A 23,445-nucleotide genomic window follows, 5' to 3' on the forward strand; every position below is an offset into this window, starting at 1 on the left:
CGTGATGAAAAAGATCGTTTCTTCGAGGCGGAAAGGGGGCCGCCCAATTAACTTGTTTCTCTTTCGTTTTTAATTGGTCGCGAATCGATTGAGTAATTTTCGGGCGATTTGCCAGCAACAACAGACCAGAAATATGCAGGTGTCTGTTTCAAATAAAAATAACCTAGAGCGCGGAGGACGTGGGGGCGCCATCGCGCGACCGCCGCCGCAACGTCCCGAGACACATATATCATTTGCGGCGAGTAATTCGGCGAATCCTTGCTGGAGAAGGCTCAGGAGACCGTATTTCGCCGCGGGCGTGTCGAAAAACAAACATCTGAAGGGGTAGGTGCTTTGTGCACGACCCAGGATATAAATGCTTAATCGGAAAAGTTATTAAATAAAATCCTCCCTAGGGTGCGGAAAGTGGAAGGTTTTTTCGCCGAAATTTATCGACGAACGTTCCAGAAACAATAATTCGAAATTAAGATTCTTTATGGGCCGGTCGAGGACGGAACGGATCAAAGAGGAGGCGGTCCAGGATCTTTTCCCGAGCTGGAGTCCTTCGGATAAGTTTAGATAACGACGATCCGGAATGTTTACCCGACTCAAATAAAAATATTATGAGATGATAATATTGTGGAAGCTTTTCCTTCAATATCTTTTTAATGTTTACTTGGAGGGAACGGCGAGAGTCGCGGCCATTTTGCCAGATTTAAAAATTGATTTGGCAGTCTTTTGTGCCACGTTCTGTACGCTTCGCACTGAATGCCATGCAGAAATGTAATATGCCCGGATTATTTTCAACTCACAAATCACAAACAAATCTTATCATTACCACATGGGGAGCGTACGTAACGAGAAACCGTCACAAATATCTCCAGGGACAGCTTTCTTTTAACCGTTTTCTTCTTTTATCTATAATGAAAAAATTTCTGCATGTTTTAGTTTACAAAAAAAAAAAACACTTTCAACGTTCACAAAAGCACGAATTAATTTTTGAAGCTGCTTATTATTCTACTTGAGTAAAGTTGCGACAGTTTTTTTTTTTTAATTTTTTTATAACTGGACAAATAAAGCAGTTTCATTTATTATTACTAAATAATAATGAATGACGTGATAAAAGGTTGTAAGTTATTTTTGTAAGAATGATTGATTATTTTGGATATTTAAAGGTTATTCGACCTTGTGGTTTTCTATTTCTGTTTTCAACGAGGTAAGGTCGAAAAGATCAACTAGTGTCCCCTAAAAAATACAAAAATGTGTTTAAGGTTTGCAAAAATCGGAGAAATTCAAGTGAAATTTTGTAATCACATTGCAATCCCTTTGCAAATATGTTTATTGCTTTCAACTGTCATAAATTCTCATTTTTCTCCTTTGTAAACTGCCTCTTAACTGCCCTAAAGCAAAATGAGCAGATAACGAACCGTTGCCCCAGACAACACATTCAACGTCACATTTCTGACAGGTCTTGAAAAATTTGTCAAAACTGTCAAAAGCAAATGCGAAACCATTTTTCAGGGACGTCGTTTCAAACAATAAAATTTTGTATGCATCTCGTTTCTGTGTAAATTGGACTTTTCTAATTGCCCGAGGGACAAGATTAAAACACCAGCGCAGCGAGGGTTTTAATCTTGTCCCTCGGGCAATTAGAAAAGCCCAATTTACACAGAAACTCGTTGCATAAATAACTATCTTAGTGCGGTAATTGTTCCGGGTGATTTTTTAAATTTGACATCTAATCGGCCATGATTTTTTTAACAAGACAAATGCAGACACAACGTAGGGCGTAACTTAATTATGTCATAATAACGATTATTTATTTAAAAAGTTAAGTTACGATGTGTGACAGCTTATGACGAAACATGTGCACATTCTTGACTAATTCTCAGTTTTAAGTCGTCAATTGTATGTGTTGGTTGTTTAAAGATGGTATTAAAAAAAAAGGAACAACAAATAATCTGGTGGTGTCAAATCAGGTGATCGAAGTGGATAGATGCGGTCTCTGCAGTCGTCGTAAAATTCCCTCTGGCAATTTAACGCCATCGGAGTTGTTCGAGCTGTTGCTCCATCCTGCTGGAAATAACCATTGTGTAGCTCATCGGGGTGAAGTTGATTAATGTACTCTTCCAAAATGTTCTAATACCGCACAGCTGTGACAGACTCTTCGAAGGAAACGGATCCAGTTAAATGTTAAATGGCGACCCACGCGACAATTTTTGAGGGTGTAATGGCTATTCTTGCGAAAACTAGGGATTTTCTGCATTCCACGTCAGTATATTTTGCGAGTTCACATATTCCGAGAAATGAAACCAAGCTTCGTCATTGAAATAGAATAAATCCAGAAGATCGTTGTTCTTTGATTTAACCAACGACAATAAATACATTTCTTTTCATAATGTGGTGGCCAGAGTTCTTGGAATACCTGTGTTTTAGGTGGATACAATATCAGGTCTTGCTTAACAATTTTTTGACACGACATTTGATAAGTCCACTTGCTGTGAAAGGTTTCTTAAAAACGTATGAGCGAAGTGGAGCTGAGGGTTGGTTTCTCCTCCACCCTTTTATGTATAAGCTGACCATAGTTATACTCTACTACATATATGATTTAACACAATTCATTCCCTTTTTGTATTTGTACAGACTAGCTGTTTAGTAAATTGTTATAGCAAGTTGTGCATTTTATTGACTAGACAACGGTTTTGGCAATTTCCCCAAAACCCTGTTTTATGTTTTGACATCGACAAGAAACATAATTTGGTCCTTCGAGCCGGATTTTCAGTGCTATCGCCAATTATCAGATGAAAGTAAATGCAACGCGATCAGCAACAAAGATTTTTAATGAATTTATTTGCATTTTAATCCAACAAAGAACAAGGGGGTCATCATTCATGTTTTGCTTCTTCATTTTCGACAGCGTCGGAGGTTCGTTGTGTTGCTGCCAGTTTCACGAAATAGTTTCACCACATAATTGTGTGTTTACAAAATTTATCCCAGCCACAGCAACATCAGGGAATTTTTTAGGAAATACGTCTGTTTTGATAAAAAGGTCAATCCGGCTAGATGTGAAATTAAAAAAAAACACCCGGTATAATGACTGGACTGCGTCTGTTAATGGAGAAATAAATGATCCGGTTGGTGCACTGTAGGTCACAATAATTTTAGAAATTATCACTGTCCGTGAATTCATTTTTATACAACAGAGAAATGAAGTTTATATTTATGTCGACGCCATTACGTGACACAAGTGCCATCACTTCGGTACTAAATTGCAATTTTTACAAGTTAACGAAAGCCGTTCCACATTACGAGATCATAATACTAAATCTTGATGATGATTGATGCGGATAAAAAAATCGCTAAACCGGAATTTCCAGGCACTCTTTCGTGTCGTTCGGAATTCCGGATGAATTTCTCTTGTTTACCGATCCGGCTGGTAAAAAATGACGATCCCGGAGTGCAGTATACGCATGTCCTCACCTAATCCGGCCCTGTTCCATTGATTTATCGCCGTATTTATTATCTCATTTGTGTCGGCGGTGCACGTCAACGGATCGCCTTTCATTCGTGCCCATTTGAATGCAAGAGTCGCGACGGCGAAGCCATCGGAACTACAAGAAATTCCCCGTTACGTCCCTGGATCGGGGGCAAAAAAACCCGCATCCCGGACCAAACATCATCTGTGCCGGAAAGTCGGATGACGAAGTTGGAACGAGAACGTAGAAGGAAACTTCCTGTTTTCTCGTGTCCCATATTATATTTATGGTGGGAGATTTTTTCCTCGCTCCCCTAAGATCGATCATGGGAATGCACCGAAATGGTTTTGATACTTGCCAGGACGGCGTGATTAATCGGCCCAAATTCAGGGATTTTTCTTCCCTTTGCAGGGACGTAATGCGCACTAAACGGCGCCCTAATTGGCCGCCGGCCGGATAATGGAAAGCTCGTTTAAAAAGGGCGGAGATAAACACACGACTGTTCCCACCCCGGTCGCCGACCAGGTTAAATAAATTCGAATCGTCCCAAGAGATGAAGAAAATGTATTGACGTAAATTTGATGGAGGCTAACTGTGACACTCATCTTTTCAGTAATTGACACCGAAACGGCCCCACTTTTTTCATTTCTTTTAATAAAGCCACTTTAACAGCTGGCCAATTTAATTTAAAAGGGGGTTCAAAGATGTTTGCGAAATAATTTTTTTCAAATGTAATCACGCAGAAGCTATTTTTAGCCGTGCAAGGTGTTGATTTTAATTGACTTGATCGCTTAGGTTGTCGAAAACAGTTATTGGATGAACGTTGAATGCGAATTGATTGATTAAATGAAAGTGAAACTTTATTCCATCAAAAATGATCGAAATTGACTCTGGCATTTTTGTATTTAATCCAGGAATTAAAAGTAAAACAATTCAAGTTTCTTTTCTTTTTTTTTGCATCGTTGGACAAAAAAACATTGAAGCTAAATGTGACACTCATCTTGTCAACACTTTCATTTACACTGGAACTGCAGCAGTGTGGACCAAGTAATGCACTACTGTTAACCCACAAACGACAGTATGGGGTCATGTATGACCCCATGCATCAAACGACAAAGACAATTTTGTTCGGGTTATAAAAACTTATTCTAAGTCAAAATGTCACTTTTTTTATTTTTCGTTATGCCACAAAATTTAGAAGTGGGGTCTAATCTGACCCGTGTATAGCGCTTGCTGTCAAAACTGGATGTTGTCGTTTGAGTCACTAAAGTATGTTTGTAAAATAAATATAAAATTGTACATTTTTACGCAATTAAAATGCATAGGAAACCAAAATTTGATGATTGAATGAAGGACTAATTGTCCTGTCATCTTGAAAATATATTTTTAGGCACCCTTAAAACGGTAATATTAAGTACTCACAAGCGGACGAAAAGTAACTCTTTTTCGGGCACTGACCATGGCGCCGCCTGTTGGTCTGTTTAGTAAGTTAGCCACGAAACCGACAAAACCGATAATAATTGTCCTGTCACCATAAATTATGTAAATAAGTACATAATTGTATTGCAAATAGTAAATTTATAGCTTTGTTGGCAAGCTGATAACAAATACTATTAAAGAAATTGTTAATATGTATTAATAAATTTATCTATTTTTCCAATGATGTCTTTTACTATGTACAGTCGCCTAAAAAATTTAATGTGCACCTCTGCCTAAAGGTCCCATTTGTCCTCGCATGTTCAAGCCTCGGCTGCGCCTCGGCCAAAAAACTCGGACTCGGACGAGAAAAAGATGCACTTTTTGGCCTTGATACACAAATAACTATTAATCGATTTTTATTTTGACAAACCCCAGGACTGGTAGATTAACTAGTTCTTGCTTTTTAAGTAGTTGACATTGAAATTTTTTTTTATCTTTTACAATAAAAGAAACAGACAATTTCGAGAAATAAATTCTTGTAGCTGTGTTTCTGGTAGAAGGGATTGTCACTTCAAACGAACATTTGATACTCAAACTATTTTTGACATGTAGTGAACGGCCTTTTATACCGAAAAAGAATTCTTTTGTGGAAATTTCGGTGCGAAATTGGAATTTCGCTGCCACCCTGTTTTCACCTTTAAAAATCGTTATCTGGATACGTAGAACATACGTGGATATAAATCACCATTTAATAATCCATCCAAATCTGCAGAATAAAAATGGGAATTGCCGTTAAAAAAACGGAAAGGGCGGAAAAATGAAAATTAAATTGAGTTGTCCCAGTTCTTTTCGTAAAGCTCAACGGGAAAGAAAATATTACTTGTAATAAAGTGAGTTTATCAGTGAAGCATCACGATAAAAAGAAACTAAAGAATATGAATTTATGGCTTAAATATTTTTTAACCAAAATCATACAAGGAATTTTTAATTTATGCTGAAAAATGAAACAAACATTTTTTTTTTCCATTTTTCAATACAACGGTTTCGATCGTGAAATAAATTTTTCAGGTGTGATTAAATAGATTCTATTTTTAGTCGAGCAAAGTGCTATTTTTAATGAAACTTTGGTGAACAAGCTAATAAATATTTGAGGTTTTCATTGGATTGAATTTTATTGTCAAAATGCTGTTTCCGAATTTATATTTTAAACTGATTGTGAAATTTTATCTTGTCAAAGAGATTTTTATATGTATTATAATTAATAAATAAATAATTTCAACTGCAATTACCCAAAAAAAAAGGAAATTTTATGGCAAAACTGTATCTGATAAAATGATGACCTTTATATCGGTTATCACAATGTCATTATCAATTAAGATCCAAATTTCGAGCGAAATCTTATCTTAAAAAATACTGATAAAAGCTAACCGCGGCTTGTTAATTATCGACATTGAAAACACATTTTTTTCAATATTTATTACGAAAGACTGAAAAATGTTTGCGAAATAAGTTCTCAATGGAACAGATTTTCGCTTTTAATTAAAATTGGGTGGACCCTAACCTTCACAAATTAATCACCCTTTATTGAGCATCCTATAATTAGTTGGAAATCAAATTCATGTTTAAAAGCGACCAAAATGCCATAAAAAGTTTATAAATAATAATAAAGTCCATTCAAAAATCAAAAAACCACCAACGTCGCATTTTCCTCGATAATTACTATCGGCAACGCTGTTTAGTGTAAAATTTGGTGAGAATTGTAATTTTGAGGTTAAGTGTTTATTAAATGTCTTGTTTTTCTGGGCATGTTTAAGTAAAAATAATAAGAATCAATAAATAAATGAAACGTGCTGCTAATAAAACAATATGAACGGAATTCAAAGCAATTGAATTTTATTTTGAATCAAATAAATGTCATAATTTATAGTTACCAACATAGTATGAAAAACTATCTACCTAGGGTTTTTTAAATTTTACCAACAACAGGTGGTGGTTTTTTGATTTTTGAATAGACTTTAATTAATAGCTTCACCGTAGCCAAGACTACTTCTTTCAAAACATTTAAAACAATTTGAATTTCAACCAACGACAAGCAAATACTTGTCATTGTCGTTGTCAAACTGGACAGGAATCTGATTGGACTAATTTTTTTCAAAGAAAGAGATGAAAAATATGCATTTTCACAATGATAAACTTATACAGGGTGTTCATTAGGTTTTCCTCAAAGTTGGTGTTGAACAGTCGATTGTGAACGGATCACGGATCAGCTGTTTAAATCTAACCTCACTTTTTGCGTTGTTTGTGTTTTTTGACGAGTGGTGCGTTCACAATCGATTCTTCAGCGCCAACTTTGACGAGAAATTTAAATGAACACCGGATATTTGTGAGTTCTGAAATTTTTTTAGTTTGCCGAAATAATTCTCTTGCACGTGCACTCTGCAACAAAAATGTCTCCCAAAAACGTTGCTTTTAATTTGTGCAAGTCCTTCCGTTGACCTCGTTCACCGCTCCCCCGAGACCTAATTCGCCCCATCTACCGCGGATTGGATTTCCCGCCGCCTGTTCTCCTTCTAATGTGTTTTCTTTTTGTTGTTGCAGAGCTCCTGTTTTGGCTTGGCACCGTCCTACCGAAAGCTACTAAAATGGATCGTTCTTGGTGAGTAGCAGGACCGTATCGAGTGCGAGTGTCCACTAATCGAGCGATTAATCAAAGAAGACAGAAACGCCGCAATGAATCACAAAGGATCAACTTTCGAGACATGATAATGGCGTATTAAGTCAAAAAGTAAAAGTTATTTCGGCCATTAAGCCGACACGAAAGCGGATTCCGTGGCACGGCAAAGAGATTAACATATCCGTTCTGATGCAGACAGATCGTCCGGGCAGCTGTCCACGCCAAAAAAAAAAATCCGAAATTTTTGGCGTCGATTTTCTTATTTTCATTCTTGGAATAGTTGGTCGGAGCGGGCAAAATTCGTCTTTATGTAATTCACGCTTCGGCTATTTTTAGCCAAGCTGTTATAAAATGTAAGGTGAATTCCTCAATGTCTAGATAAACATTGGCCCGGGTCCAACTAAAACAAGAATTACCTTGACGCGAGCCAACAAAGACGACTCCCGATAAATTCCCGGCAAGTCTCAGCGCCACCCCAATTTTTTGCCGGCGCCGCCTCCCCCACTGTTGTTCGCCAGCCGCAATTAAAATAATTAAAACGGAACTTAACAGTCGACGATCGGTCGAGTGCCAATCGAAATTGAATTTCGTCGTCGACACTTGATTGTTTCCAATTTCGGCGCCTTGGAAGGGTTCGACGTTAACACTTCTTCCAAATTAGAAGGATTGAAGGGTTGGGTGCAAGTGGTCGTCACGTGATCGTAACAGGTGTCTTGATTGCCGCTGTGAAATTTTACGGCGGGAGAGTTCGGAGGATTTCGGTGAGTGGGTGGAAATGTGCGAAGAGTTATCTTATCTTGCGTGGAAAGTATTTGCACCGTTACAAGGATTTTCCGTTGGATGGTTTCGAGGATCTCTTTTGAATAGATTCCTCCCGCAGATCGGTCCAAAAACGATCTGTTTTCCACTTGGAGATGAGAAATGTACATCTTTCCCAACTCCCATTTGTCCAGAATGACTTGATTTGTTTAATGGTTCTTTCTAAATCACTTCTGGTGCAACTTGTAGCGTTTCGTTAAAAAATTGTCACTTCCAAGGATCGAGTAATGCGTCGTCTTGTCAATTATCGATCAAATCGTTACTTACATTCAAGTTGTGAACGAGAAAGTTTCTGGGTTGACTTCAACTCCCAAGTTTCTTTAAAAGTTTTATGAGAATTTTTATGGAACAGTGTTTTCGAGCTATTAGTGGACATATTTCTTACGACACAAAACTACCGACTGTTTTAAAACTTGCCGCGCAATTAGGTAATTTAATCGGCATCACTGTCAGCCAGATTTTTTTCCCTTTCTAAATTTAGATTTGTCTAAATGCAATTTAATAGTTTCACGAGTGGTACACGATGTGGTTGTATTGGCGCCGAGGAGCACCTAGAATTTTTGGTTGATTTGCAATTCAAAAATAAAATTAATTTTGATTTGCATAACGGAAGGATGAGGGCTGGAAATCTGTCAATTTTTAGATGTTATCCTTTATTAATTCGCCAAGTCCACAAGAAATTTAATCTGGACTTTGTGAGCAATTCGTGATTCATAAAAATAATGGAGTTCGTATAAAATAAATGTTTGGTTTGGTACTCACTTTTCGAAGCGCAAGATTTATTTATAGAGAAACTTGAATCATTGTAAATTGTTTTAAATGGAACGCTTTACTTTTTTAATTAAGTTTCTTCAGGAGTTAATTAGATTTTTTTTTTCATTTATTAAAGCATTGGGAACTTAAAAAGCTGATACCAGCGTTATGAAATTTTCTACAGAATTTTTAAAGTCCATTCCATGTTAAATTTCTAGTATAACTATGTAATTAAAAATTAAGTCATCTTTGCAAGTGAAAATTGAAATATGTAGTTACCACATTACGAATGCGGTAGGGTCATTTTACAGCGCGAGGTTTTTAGATTGAAACATGACCGCGCAGCGGGAGTGTTTTAACAAAAACCGAGCGATGTAAAATGTCTGCCGCATTAATAATGTATGTATTAATATTTTTGGCCGACGACCCATTCATTACTCGTTTTCTCAAATTTGAAATTTGTAGTAACCAATAATTTTGCAAAACCTGTCAAAGATTGACAATTGATTAATGAAATGGCAGAAAGTTATCTATTATACCGATAACTGACATGCTTACGATTTACACCACAAGATGGCGCCATCAGACTTTAATAGAAAACAATTAAATCATGTTCATTTTCTAAAACTAAGCGGAAGCTAACTTTTTTTTTTTGAGGTCCCAGAAAGCTTAAAATTTCCGCGTTAGTTTACGCACTCCGTGCGGTAAAATGACAGATAGTTTGGTTAGTGTGTAAAAAAACTAAATACCGTAGCTGTTCAAAATGTGTAAAATTGTCATTTAGAGTTGAGGAGGCCAAAAAGTTGTTTTCTTTTTGTAGAGCCTTTATAAAAATTTGGTGTCACCGTTATTAAAGGGTAAAAGCTTTTGTTTCTTTCAATTAGCGTTTGTATAATTTTGTATAAGGATTTTTTTGATGTAGAGTGAAAAATATCACAATGAAAAACACTGATTTTAGTTAACAGAAACTGGATTGAAACTGGGAATGTTGCAATTCTTCAAAATCTATTACCAGTAGTGAAAGACTTTTTATCAGAACTTTTTACCAAATCTTGAGAAATTGCTGAAATAGTTGTTCGTCATTCTCCGGAAATATAAAGGAAATGCATTTTCAGATTTAAACGAGATATTCGATGTAATATATGAAGTTTTACGGACGCACTGAACATATTTTTTCTAAAAAGTTGAGGGAACACAGAATAAAAGTTCGATATTTAACATAATCAATACTGTACACTGTGAAAGAAGATTTTTTATCTGGTTTAAATCTGGACGCTATTATGTAACCAAGGAAATTTGTAATCGAATCAGCCTTCGAGATGAAATCTAATATCTCCTCATTCTTCTCCCACAGACAAGCTTAATTGTGGTATCTAAAGTTACGTTATTTGAAGACTTTAATTAATTTGAGTTTCTTTAGTAGTATATTATGATACGAGTCTTATAAGAAGCATTTTGTAGCACGCACGGGTTTAGGGCACGACGAGCTTGCTACAAAATGCCTTATAAACGAGATTTTGTACTCCATTTTTTCCACTTTGCACCTTTTAAGCCATTTTTAAGCGAAAATTAATTTTCAAGTTTGGGGAATTTTGTCGTGGTTGGCAACAATTGTATATTCCACGGAAACAACTTAAATGAAAAATCGTTTTGTTTTGGCATTTCAGTTTCGTCATGCCAAGATTAGGAACGCCAACCTTGAAAAAGTAAATTGCACTAGTTTGTTGTTTTTTTTTCTTCCCACCCCACTGTTTCGTCTAATGCAGACACTATATCTTCACAAATCCTGCTGAGATGAAGTCTCAAATGAAGATCACATAAGAGTATTTCAAATGAAACGATGGAATAAGAAATGGTTTTGACAAACAGCTTTTGCAGTTGGTTGCAAAAACAAACGGGAACTGTCAGAATAAAATTGACACATTTTTACAATTTTTTCATAGCGTGAAACCTTCTTACGAGAGATAGGTTAGAATTATGGTCAAAATTCAATGACATTTTTTAAAATTATTTGACAGGTATTGTCAACTAGACAATTAATTGACAAATGGACAAAACCAAATTTACTTTAGGAAAATATTATGACATTTTTACAATTTTTTCATAGTGTGAAACCTTCTTACGAGAGTTATGTTAGAATGATGGTCAAAATTCAATGACATTTTAAAGAATTATTTGCCAGGTATTGTCAAGTAGACAATTAATTGACAAATGGACAAAACCAAATTTACTTTAAGAAAATATTCGTTTCCAGTTTTTTTTTTGCAACCAACTGTACCATCTGCTGCAACACCTTTTTGCAGGTCTTGTTTCTTATTAATTTTTCTGCAGTAATTCGGATCTTAAAATCATAACCGCGGCTGCTAACCTTGAAGGGTCCCTTTTAAATGCCAAATGTGGTCTTCCCACCTTCATCTCATCATTGCTGATTTACAAAGAAAATCGAGAATTGTTGAGGAACTCGATAATTGCCACTATTCCATTTTGTGATTCTTGACACACTAGATCTTCGTAACTTCTGCCAAGGGAAAGTCACAAATCTAGATCACATAAGAGTGATCCAAATGAAACAATGGAATGAGACAGGCTTTTGGGAAACGATCTTAGCCAGCTTTACCATTTACTTCAACACCTGTCTGCAATAGAGCATCTTAGTTTTTATTAATGTTTCTTCTGTTCCTGTCGCAAAAACATAGTTTTCTTTGAAACTACTGAGGCGAACATCGCAGATTTTCCTGAAAAAAAAACTCGCTTATCATGCCAATGTTGCAGCTTCTGTCAGAGTCATTCTTTACTAAAGTCCGGTTTTTTATAATCAATTGTCATTGTCAAAATACATTAAAAGACTAAACTGTATATTAAAAAATCACTGACATTTGGTCCAGTTCTATCTCAGTTTCACCCTAGATCATTATTGAGGTTATGTTGCATATGCTTATGAGTTTGAGACACGTGTTTAATTTAAATTGTCAAATGTGACAATCGGTGACAATTTCAAAAGTCAATGTTTCAAACGTAATTTATAAAATTCACTGTTTCGAATTTTCTGCCAACCTGACAACACTTTGACAATTGATTATAAAAAAAAAACAGACTTTAGTTCTTTCCGTTTTTTAAGGCTACAACTCTATCGTTCTCTCCACCACCGATTTTCTTCCTGCTTTTGACGGATCACGGTGGTGCAATTTGGAATGCCCCCAACCCACACCCCCCGACTAAATTAGTTCGAATTTTGCCACATCGTGCCGTAGCAAAATGCAGATAATGAACCCGAAGAATGTCATCAAAGCCTTGTCTAACACTCTTGTGACGCTCCGAATTCCTCGATTTGACGTTTATGATCTCAAAGCGGGAAAATTAATTCGAATCGCGGGTTGACTTTTAAGTAGCTGTTGACCTTGCCTCTTTTAATATGAAAATGGCCCCCGAGTTCCGACCCGTTTCTCCTAGCAATAAAAAATAATAAAATTAGTCTAGCGAGCGAACTCTGACGACTTAACGAGAATAGTTAGCGACCGCCGTTTCCAGCCCTACGCACACCACTCCATCCAAACCGCTATCTTAATCATGTTTCGCCCGTTAATTTACGACGCGCCGTTTTTTCCCGGCTGTTGTCGCTGCCAAAAAATAACGCGTCGCGCTCCACCGAGCGTGTAAACAGGCGTTAAATTCATTTTTGAGCGACAAACGCGACAGAAAATCGAATTTTTGCCGGCCGACTCCCTGGGGGGGCGGCGGGTTTAGATTTTTGCGGGAGAGTATGCAACCAGGTATACACCGAAGCGCACTAACTCTAACAAGGTGATTAACCCGGCTTGAGTGATTTTTCGAGAGTGCAGAACTAACCGAGCCACTCTGGGAAAAGTCAAAGATCGATCGTTTTTAACGCACTTTGAGCAGGATCTTTTTCCAGACGACGGCGTCGAACTATTGGGACTGGCGCTATAAGATGTCCCGTCTGTCTCAGTTCTACACCGTCGAGGTGGGCGACACCAAATTCACCATACTGAAGAGATACCAAAATCTGAAACCCATCGGTTCGGGTGCACAAGGGATAGTCTGGTGAGTGACCAAATTGAGGTGGAAGGCCTGAGTAGTGAGAATTTCTGTTTGATTTAATTTTTAATTTTTGATTGTTTCTATTTTAGTTGAATTTTTTGATCCCGCTTGCTATATTACCCGTGTCCGTCTCGTTTCTCTCGGTTATTTATTTTTTTGTATGTGTGTTACCGCCTAAAAAAAATAAATAGTGCACGATGTCGTCGGTGAGGCCCGGATTTACGCAGCACATATTCGGCGATACGGAATTTTGGGTTCCCGATCATTACGTTAATTTGGAACCCAAAGGCGGTGGGGCGCAAGGGTTAGTTTGGTAAGTGGGCACCTCACCTTACATCCCTCGACATCCTTAATTATTTTTTCACTAACTTTGAGCATGTGCACGTTTAAATTTGTTGGATGTAGTTGTTTGTCTTGGACCTGGTGGTCGCCACTTCCCTAAGGTTCCGGCTCTGTTTTAGCGCTGCCGTCGATACAGAGACTCAACAAAATGTGGCCATCAAGAAACTGAGCAGGCCGTTTCAAAATGTGACGCATGCCAAAAGGGCGTATCGAGAATTTAAGCTCATGAAACTAGTTAATCACAAAAACGTAAGTTTGCGAATTTTTCTCCCCTTTCACATAAATATTTAACAACCGTACTCGACAGATTATTGGACTTTTGAACGCTTTCACGCCTCAGAGGTCCTTAGAAGACTTCCAGGATGTATATTTAGTAATGGAATTAATGGACGCGAATCTGTGTCAAGTCATCCAAATGGATCTAGACCATGAAAGGATGAGTTACCTCCTTTATCAGATGCTTTGCGGTATTAAACATTTACATTCAGCCGGTATTATACATAGGGTAATTGTCGTCTTAATTGTTAAGTTCAAGGATAACGTTGACTTTCGTTCCAGGATCTCAAACCAAGCAATATAGTAGTTAAATCGGATTGTACATTGAAAATATTAGATTTCGGCCTGGCGCGTACTGCTGGCACCACGTTCATGATGACACCGTACGTGGTCACCAGGTATTACAGAGCCCCGGAAGTTATCCTGGGTATGGGATACACGGAAAACGTCGACATTTGGAGCGTCGGGTGCATCATGGGGGAGATGATCAGAGGTGGCGTCCTGTTTCCGGGAACTGATCATATAGACCAGTGGAACAAAATCATAGGTAAGGATCGTGAAATTTTGATCATGAACAAAAATAAGCAAGTTTTGACAGAAATAGGTACCATAATTTTAACTGATAACACAACTATAACATAATTGTTAAATAACATTTTTGCAAATTCCCAAAATTATTTTGTCGTTTTACCTCCCTTTAATTTCACGAGCCGTTTACCATCTCTGTATTTATTAAAATAAACTTTTAATTTCATTTAGAAAAAATCGACCGTGAATAAAATAATGAATTAAGTAGTGAGAAGTAAAAAGTTGTTACATCACTTTCCATAGTTTTTTCTTAACTGCAACTGAAAAAAAGCGATAAAATAATGCCATCATTGACTTGTCGTCTTGCCATTTATGTTATGCAAATACTTGCAACAATTAGAAAACGTGCTCAATGTTGTATCAACAGTGTACAACAGGCCGCGAAATTAAATTTCGCAGCCGTTGTCTTGACGACGGCCGTAAAAGTAAAAGTCATTTGTATATTTATTTATTATCACAATTAGAACATATCTATCTGCATATTTCCGGTGTAATATTACAAAATCTGGATTGGTTACAGTTAAAGTTTGATTTTGTGTCAGGAACGGCCACTATTAGTACAGAATTTTCATCCGGTTTGAAATTTCCGCCAATTTCAAATGAGATAGCCGCATCAAAAAGAGAAATATCTCGTAACATTTCCTGAATGTCCTCAACAGACATTTTGGTTTATTTGTGTCTTTGCACGAATCCTGATAATTCCACGAATAAAATAACCTAAAAAGGAGCAGATGATACAACCTAGCATAACAGAACTTGACATTAACCTTCCACAATAAATAAATTCCAATAAATAGGTAAGCCAGTACAACATTATCCGACACGGTTTCCACATTCTTCTTGTTACATCAGTCTCAAAGTCACTGTAACATTTTTCATATTGCCGTTTCGATTTTTCAGGTTTCAAATGCGACACTGCACACTTTATAATATTTTTGTAACTCTGGATGAGTACACGGAACTGAAACATCGTAATTTTCTTCGGTCATTTATGCAATTTTTCTCAAAGTGAATTGTTTTATTTATGTCGTTTCCATAGCGACATGGCAACATGTAGGCCGACTTTATTTTTATTGACAGTGAAGGAAATTTTACTTGTTCTTTTTATAATTACAAATTTTCGGGTTGCACAGAAAATGTTGTGTACACCTTGGCTACGAAATCCTTTGACGATCTCGAGATTGTCTTGCCTCGGCCGCAAAGCGGCCTTGGCGACAATTTTACTCTCGGTTCGTCAAAGTACGATTTCGCATCCTTGATATACAAATCACTATTTATTTGATGTCGTAATAAAGTGTGTATGTAAATACTTAATGAATCAATGTTTTCACTTTTACTTACGTTCATTTTTTATCGGTTCCTTCTTTTTGTTAGACACAACACAATGCTTCCATGGACTGGTAAGTCAATTTGTGATGAATGATTTTTTAAACGCTTCAGGGCAATTTTTCCTCAAAAAGTTACTAAACATATTGGTTGTGCTTAACGAATTTTATTACCACTTAAAATTATTGTACCTATTTCTGATACACCCGGTTGAAAAGAACAACTAAACAAGATTTGAGTAAAACGTACATATTTGACAAACTGAGGTCATAGATTTGGTTCCGTTGTGTGATCAGTTTTTTTCACGGAAGTGACAACTTTTTAACATAAAGAAAAATAGACGAATTAAAATAAACCGCTCGTTTTTCTTTTGGGTTTTCTTTTCTTTGTTTCTGTGAGTAAAATACAATCGAAACATTTTTCGTTTTTGCTTTGGAAAATTCTATAGTATGATCAACAATGACTGAGTCTGTTGGCAATGAAACACTTGAAAAATATTGATGTTTTTTATCACGTAGTTGGCACTGACCGGATGTTGTAACTTGACACAACAATAAAAAAAAATAGTTATTTACGAACCGAGTGCGAAAAGACATTTTTCGCGCACGAGCGCATTATTTGAGGTAACGAGTGACGAAGGAGCGAGTGCTTCACTTGCGCGAATGTGGCGAATACGTCTTCGCTCATCGAAGTTTGTACAATATTTTTTTGAAACGAGCATTATGTCTGATTTGTCGTGTGCCCTTTGTGCAGTGCCAGTGTCAATCGAATTAATAGCGATTTATTTCCACTCGATATTTTCAACATCCAAATTGGAGAAATGGCGTTTTGTAAACCAGATTTTATTAGGAGTATTATCAAGACAAATTATTTTCAGAAATCAGATGCTCAAAAAGGCGAAAAACTTTTGGATGATTTTGAAGCACTAGTGCGCGAAATGTACGTTCCCGGTTAACTGTTGCGGTCGCGAAATGTCATTTTGAAGGTAGTGAGTTCAAAAAGATCTTGATGTGTGCTAATAAAAACATAATGATTTTTGTGTATTTAGGATATACGAGCGGATTTTGTGGTTGTAGCGCAGTAGTCGTTCAAGATAGCTTCTTTGATTATTATTAGTGGTTGTAAAATTTTGAAGTTAAAGTATCACTTATTATAAATTATTCGTTACAGACTTTTATTGATCTTTTTGAATGACCTACCACTAAGGACCTAATGTAATAAAATTGTAGCTGACGCTTGTCGGCTGTAGTTTATTTGACAGTGCTCATTAAAACGTCTCTTAGATTGTTGCCAAGCAATAACTCATGTCACCATCAGACTGGGATAAAATAATGTGAACAAACTTATATAATTATTCACTATCTGACGCAACAAAAAAGAATGGTAGATTCCGGTTAATTCAGACTCAAAAACGAAACGCTAATGATTTATTTCGGCTTTTTTGCACCTCGGTTGGCACAAAACTCTTTATATGATGCAATTTTAATCGCCAGTAAAGGTTTAAGAGTGAGCTCAGTGTGCTAATTGTTAAAACGTTGTTTCTCAGTTCAACACGTTATGGTTTTTGTGGTACAGTGTGTTGCACTTAATATGAAGGCAGTCTGATATTTTTGTTACATTTAGGAATAGAAATTTGAATTTTTGCAAAGTCGTAGAACTCACTCAATCTTGGTTCATCTTGGAACAATGGCAGGAAGATATTGTCAAAACTGTTTCCAGTTCAATTTTGACACTTCTTGCCGCCGAAATTTAAACCGATTACGCATTTTCACTTTTTTTTGGCGATTTTCACCAAAAATGTTAGTGTCATTTTTGTGTTTCATTATTTGTTTAAATGTTTGTTAAATAAAGATTTTTTTTAAATTTGTTTTTTACAAGTTCTTTCTTCTCCACGGCACTTTATTCATAACTGAAAATTAAAACTTGAACTGTGAGTGGACTTTGGGCAACATTGTTATTGTGTTATTAAAATGACCAAATTAATTGGCGTCGCTTTTATATGTACAGTCGCGAGCAATAAATTTTGATCGTCAAGGTCATTCTTTGACGCAATCGAAAATGCTCCATTGTAAAACAGTGTCATAACCTACCATCATGTTGTATGACATTAATTGTCATTTTTTTCTCATTTTTTGACACTTTGTTGACATGGGCATAATCAGGCAGGGAAATTTTTTTAATTTGTGACAATTAACCAAATTTTGAAATAACATTGACGACCAAAATTTATTGCTCGCGACAGTACTTTTAACTGAACTAAATTCTGCCAATTAGAGTAGTTCCTTGTTTAGCCGTTGGCGTTGTGTAAGTTCCAGCTATCTGTCTACACTAGTTTTCTGCTTAACCTCTAAAGGTGGTTTTTAAAATTTGGTCTCAAAGTTGGCGTTGAAGTGTCGATTGTGAATTAACCACTCGTCTTTAAAACACTGCTTTTTCAAACCGTGGATTAAAAACACAAACAATGCAAAAAGTGAGGTTAAATTTAAACATCTGATGAATCAGCTGATCAGAGTTTAATCCGGTGGTGCGTTCACAATCGACTCTTCAACGCCAACTTCGACGCCAAATTAAAAAAAAAATCCGTTACACAACAACAAAAAAATCCTTGTCTTGCGGATATTGTGATTTGATAAAACTTGCTGAAATCAATAATCTGGGCCTAGGCGAAGTAGGTTTACTTTACCTTCATTCTGTCAGTTTAGGTTTCGAACACCTACATGTATTTAACAAATTTTCTCTTCATCTCCTCTAAAATATCATTGTTTGCGCTGTTCCTCCCACCCATATTTCCGACATTTCAGTATGTTTACAGCACCTACTCCAAATATTGTTTTTATAATAAAGCTCATCCCTTGATATTTTGTTTCGTACGTTAATACCCTTGTTCTTGTTGAAGGAATATTTTTTCAACGCATTATTTTGATCTTCTGTACTTATTTTTACTTTCGCCTTCCGGTGCAAATCCCCAGTCTTTGTTATGTAATCATTTAATTCTTGATAATTGCCCTTTTGGATCTTATCCTCATTCTTATTTGCGTCGTACGTAGGCGTTACTTTAATTATTAGCAATTAAAGAGACGAATCTTTTTTATCTCCATAATGTGGGTGTCATCGGTGAAATCCTTCAAATCTCTCGAATTAACCCTAAATCGCGCCTCCAAAACCAATTTTTTCACCCACTTTCATTCAACCAATTTACTGTCAAGTTCACAACACCAACTCCCTTTTTTTTACTGTACTGTATATTGTTTGCTCTCCATATTGCTGCTTCTGTATTTAACAAATTTTCTCTTTGTCCCTTGTAGACCTATCCAATGTTTGTTCTGTTCTTCATACCGAGATTTTAGTCATTTCAGTAGAGTTGTAAAACCTACTCCAAATATTGGATTCTGAATAAAGCTCCATCCCTTTGTTCTCCCATATTTTACTTCGTGCGTTAATACGCTCGTTTCTCCCCAACGAAATTTTTTTACAACGCCCAACTTTAATTCGCATTATCCTTACCATTGTCTTCTTATTTAAATTCCAAAATTCTTCGTGATTTCAAAAATGATATTTACTCGACTCAAACTTCCTCATATTTTGACTTATCTTGAATAAATACTCCAGTACCCATTCTTCTGCAGAATAAACATTCACTCTTGAATTTCGTTGTTTTTTTTTTGTTATGTAATTTAATTTGCTCCTGACTGCTCGTAATTGCTCTCCTGAAGTTTATCTCCAGAGACTAATGTTCCTTTTTTGTCTCGGCCGTGGGCGTTATTTCAATTCGTAATTTAAGGCCTGAAAACCACAAATCTCTTTTTTTTACGTGCGTGGGTATCGGCAAAAAAAACTCATCACACAACGATTTTAAATCCCTAAAATGTAAGTGCAGGCTTAGAGGACTTAACGAGAGCTTCATCATCATTTGTTGTTAAGCAAAGCGATCCCCATTGACTTGGGTTTTCATCCCTGCGACTCTTGGTGAAATTCGGTTGTTTTGCAGAGCAACTGGGCACGCCATCGCAGCAGTTCATGATCCGTCTGCAGCCGACCGTGCGCAACTACGTGGAGAACCGGCCCCGCTTCAGCGGGTTCCCGTTCGACAAGCTCTTCCCCGACGTGCTGTTCCCGTCGGACAGCAACGAGCACAACCGGCTGAAAGCGAGTCAAGCGAGAGACTTGCTGTCGAGGATGCTCGTGATCGACCCGGAGCGGAGGATATCGGTCGATGACGCGCTATTACACCCATACATCAACGTATGGTACGACGAGCAGGAAGTGAACGCGGTAAGTCCCCGAAAATCCCCGCAAAGCCCAGCAATACAACAATGCCGCCGACAGCCCGCCCCCGGTCCCTACGATCACAGCGTCGACGAGAGAGAACACACCGTCGAACAATGGAAAGAACTGATCTACCAAGAAGTTATGGAATACGAAAGTTCGCGCGGAAGAGGCGCCTCCAGTTCCCAGCCCAGTCCCGCATCTAATTCAATCGAGCCAAATGGGACGGATTCAATGCGGTAGAAAAGGTGAGTCTTGGTGGAAGAAGGGGCGTTATATATTGGTTTAGCGAGCCGTGACGTGCATCCCAGAAGTGGCTATTGATGGCCAAACGACCACCACGTTCCGACGATTTGCCACTATTAAAGGCGAATTAGAAATTTTTCTCGAAGACAGTTGCTAGCGCTACAACCAGAATTATCACTAATGGGAAAACCGATTGCACTTCAAATAGTAATGATAAATAAAAGCCAATAAATGCTCTTCTAGGAGAAAGCGAGTGTTCTTCTACTTCTATAACATTGCAATACATACTTATGAATTTGCGTAGTGGAGGGAAACGTTTAAAATTTCGGAATTAAAGAGACAGTTATTACGTTACATGTATTAATATTTAAGTTGAGTTGGCCATTTTTTCGTCATGTTGGCATTACCGCTGTTTGTTGGCTGTCAGGCTGACAGTTGCGAACTAACTTTGTTAAAACGCCAACAAAGTTACACATTCGGCTTTTATCTAATTTTATGCCAGTTTTAAGTTAATAAAGTCCATCACTCTTACATGGTCAGGAGAAAACAAGGTAAAGCTTACATTTTGAAGATCGAGTATATCCAGTTCTACCAACAAAATGACATCGGTCAAGATAAAATATTTAGGTTTAATTTAGGTGATGCTTGTAAATAATAACCGTTTTATTGGATTTACAAAGCAGCTTGGTGGCAAATAAGAGTAAGATCGAACCGTGGTTTTGGTAAAAGGGATTAAGGAAAAAAACAACGAATTCGTTTTATCGAACAAAAAAAGTTGGGTGTAAAAATAACCTTATCATTAATTTGTCAAGGATTTGTTGTGCAACGGTAAAATATGTTTTTGCTAAATGTGTCAGTTATGAAAAATGAATGGAAACTGTTTCACAAAAAACTCTCCGACAAAAAAGAGATGAAACTTTATTTGGAATTAATGTTTGAAACCTTGACGCGGAAATATACGAAGTGAATATAAATGTGTTTTTTTTTTTGTGAGGTTGGCGACATGTTTGAAGTTTTATGTTGGCATACCGGATTTACAAATCCAGATATGTCAAACTAAAAGCCAAATAAAAACAAAAAAAATGAATTACGAGATGACATAATAATGATAACGAGATTTACCAATTGCTCAGGGATGCCAACCCAATAAATCTGCTTTAAGCATTTATATTGGGTGATTCAAAATGATTGTCAATAAGTATGGCAACTATGTACTGTTGCGAGCAAAAAATTCTGGTCGTCAGTGTCATTTCAAAATTTGGTTAGATTGTCACAAATTGAAAATTTTTCCCTGCCTGATTATGCCCATGTCAACAAAGTGAAAAAAAAAATTAGAAAAAATGACCATTAATGTCATACAACATGATGATAGGTTATGATATTTACGACCGTTTTACAATGGAGCATTTTCTGTTGTGTCAAAGCATGATTTTGACAACAAGTTTTTTTTTGCTCGCGACAGTACGAAAATTTATGTGGCAACTGTGTGGGTAGGGAATAGTTGACATTTGTATGACATTTCATATACGTTCATTTGATTTTTTTTATACCATTGCACATTGACTTGACAATTTTCAAAATTGCGCGACTATGAACTGTCAAAGAAATGTCAACTCTATCCTACTTACAGAGTTGCCACATACATTTTCGTACATAGTTGCCATACTTATCCACAATCATTTTGATATTAGGTAGGTACTGCCAATCGTAAAAACAATACAACTCTAGCCTTCTTACGATTTCAATTTTTTTAACGCTCTCCCACTACGTGATCTTCAAAAATGCATAGATTTGACCTTTGATCGTAATCTTTTATTTAAAATGGAAAACGGAAATAGCATGAATTATTTGCTTCGATCTGGAGTTATTTGTCTTGAATGGTTGGCACCATCGATTGTAAATTTCAATTTGGTGACATTCCTACATTGTTTAAACGAATTGTAACTGTGCCTTTAATTTTTTTCGTGGCATCAGGTTATTGTGAAAGTTCTAGTTTTAATTAAAATAAAAACTATACATCCTTAAAACAATGATATGTGAGCAATTTATGCGCTGCGGGGTGAGTAAGGTTATGTTCATCCAGTAGATATAATTTTTTTGTTATAAAAAGAATTCTCTTGTAAGTTTCCCTGAAAGATTCTTTTTTGTGGAATAAAGCAACGTACCTTCCCAAATTTTCATTTAAAGTGGAGCTTGGCCGCTACTAGACCGTAATATTGTAACAGATTATTTTTCCACCCATTTGAAATTATTGTGGGTGGTAAATTTGCTTCAGTAATTACGAAACTATAATTCGATGAAGAACTTTGTTCGGGAATTTACCAAGTAAACAAAAACGTTTTTCTTTGCCACCCTTTGATGTTGACTTTCTTGTGGAGCACTCAGTATAATCAAATCTCCAAGTGCGTTAATTCATAACCAACGCCGTCTTAATTTGAAGACCGAGCAAAAAACCGAATTTATTTGCACCAAATTTTCGGGGACAAGAAAATGTAATTACGACACAAAAGTTAGAGCGTCTTTTTTATAAAGTGAACGTGAAGATTCCAAAAAAATGGACAAATTACGTTTTCCCACGCTTCGTTTGCCTCTAAATTAATTGTACATTGCGTTAAAAACCGGAACGGCAGTTCTTTGATTTATCTTATAATTGTAAGGAAGCTGCAGAAATGTTGCTATTTGCTCGTTGCTGCACCGCTAAAGAGCTACCGACCAACCTGATTGCACAAATTATAATTTAAATTCGGTGATTTACAACAGATTTGGATCTTACGAAATCTTATAAGCTTCGAATTAAAAGAAGATAAATCTGTTTGTTTTGGACTAGTCCACATATTATGATGCAATCGGAAAAAATCAATCACAACAGGCAATAATAATGTTGTAATTTTTAATACTTTGGTACAGTTGTCTGTCTACGACACATTTCGCGAATGTTTAATCCTCTAATCCCTTCCACAGATTTTTTAAACCTCTGTACTGTGGTAACACTCGATTGTTAAATTGATGGTATTTTTTAGGGATCAAGACCGCGAAACTGTTTCACCAAGATTATTTTCCGAGACTTAAAAATAGAGACAGATTATATTACGTGATGTTGCGGTAGCGTTTCCGAAAGTTTTAATAAAACTTTTCAATACTTCTCCTTGAACGTGAGTCGCTTTCAAAGTTTATCGCTGCGTTAAATGATAATTCTGATTGCGGTGCAACTGCTCTTTCAAT

At 36.6% G+C, this 23,445-nt stretch overlaps 1 protein-coding gene across 8 annotated transcripts in view; it reads left to right on the top strand.

Moving 5' to 3' along the window:
* The window catches only part of bsk (mitogen-activated protein kinase dJNK), a 65,311-nt gene that overhangs the window by 40,359 nt on the left and 1,507 nt on the right, over positions 1 to 23,445 (top strand). For 3 of the 8 annotated variants that reach the window (XM_069059480.1, XM_069059482.1, XM_069059481.1), the window contains 7 exons: positions 7,473 to 7,530; positions 13,021 to 13,182; positions 13,641 to 13,770; positions 13,829 to 14,026; positions 14,080 to 14,344; positions 19,700 to 19,983; positions 20,038 to 20,225. In XM_069059480.1, coding sequence (XP_068915581.1) covers positions 7,517 to 7,530; positions 13,021 to 13,182; positions 13,641 to 13,770; positions 13,829 to 14,026; positions 14,080 to 14,344; positions 19,700 to 19,983; positions 20,038 to 20,220 — 1,236 coding nt within the window. In that variant the 5' untranslated portion in view covers positions 7,473 to 7,516 and the 3' untranslated portion in view covers positions 20,221 to 20,225. Of the gene's footprint in view, positions 1 to 7,472; positions 7,531 to 13,020; positions 13,493 to 13,640; positions 13,771 to 13,828; positions 14,027 to 14,079; positions 14,345 to 19,699; positions 19,984 to 20,037; positions 20,226 to 23,445 lie in introns of all 8 variants that reach the window. The other 5 variants (XM_069059486.1, XM_069059487.1, XM_069059485.1 and 2 more) reach the window with 4 other exon arrangements.

This window comes from Tenebrio molitor, chromosome 9, assembly GCF_963966145.1.
Source record: "Tenebrio molitor chromosome 9, icTenMoli1.1, whole genome shotgun sequence".
Lineage (NCBI taxonomy): Eukaryota > Metazoa > Arthropoda > Insecta > Coleoptera > Tenebrionidae > Tenebrio > Tenebrio molitor.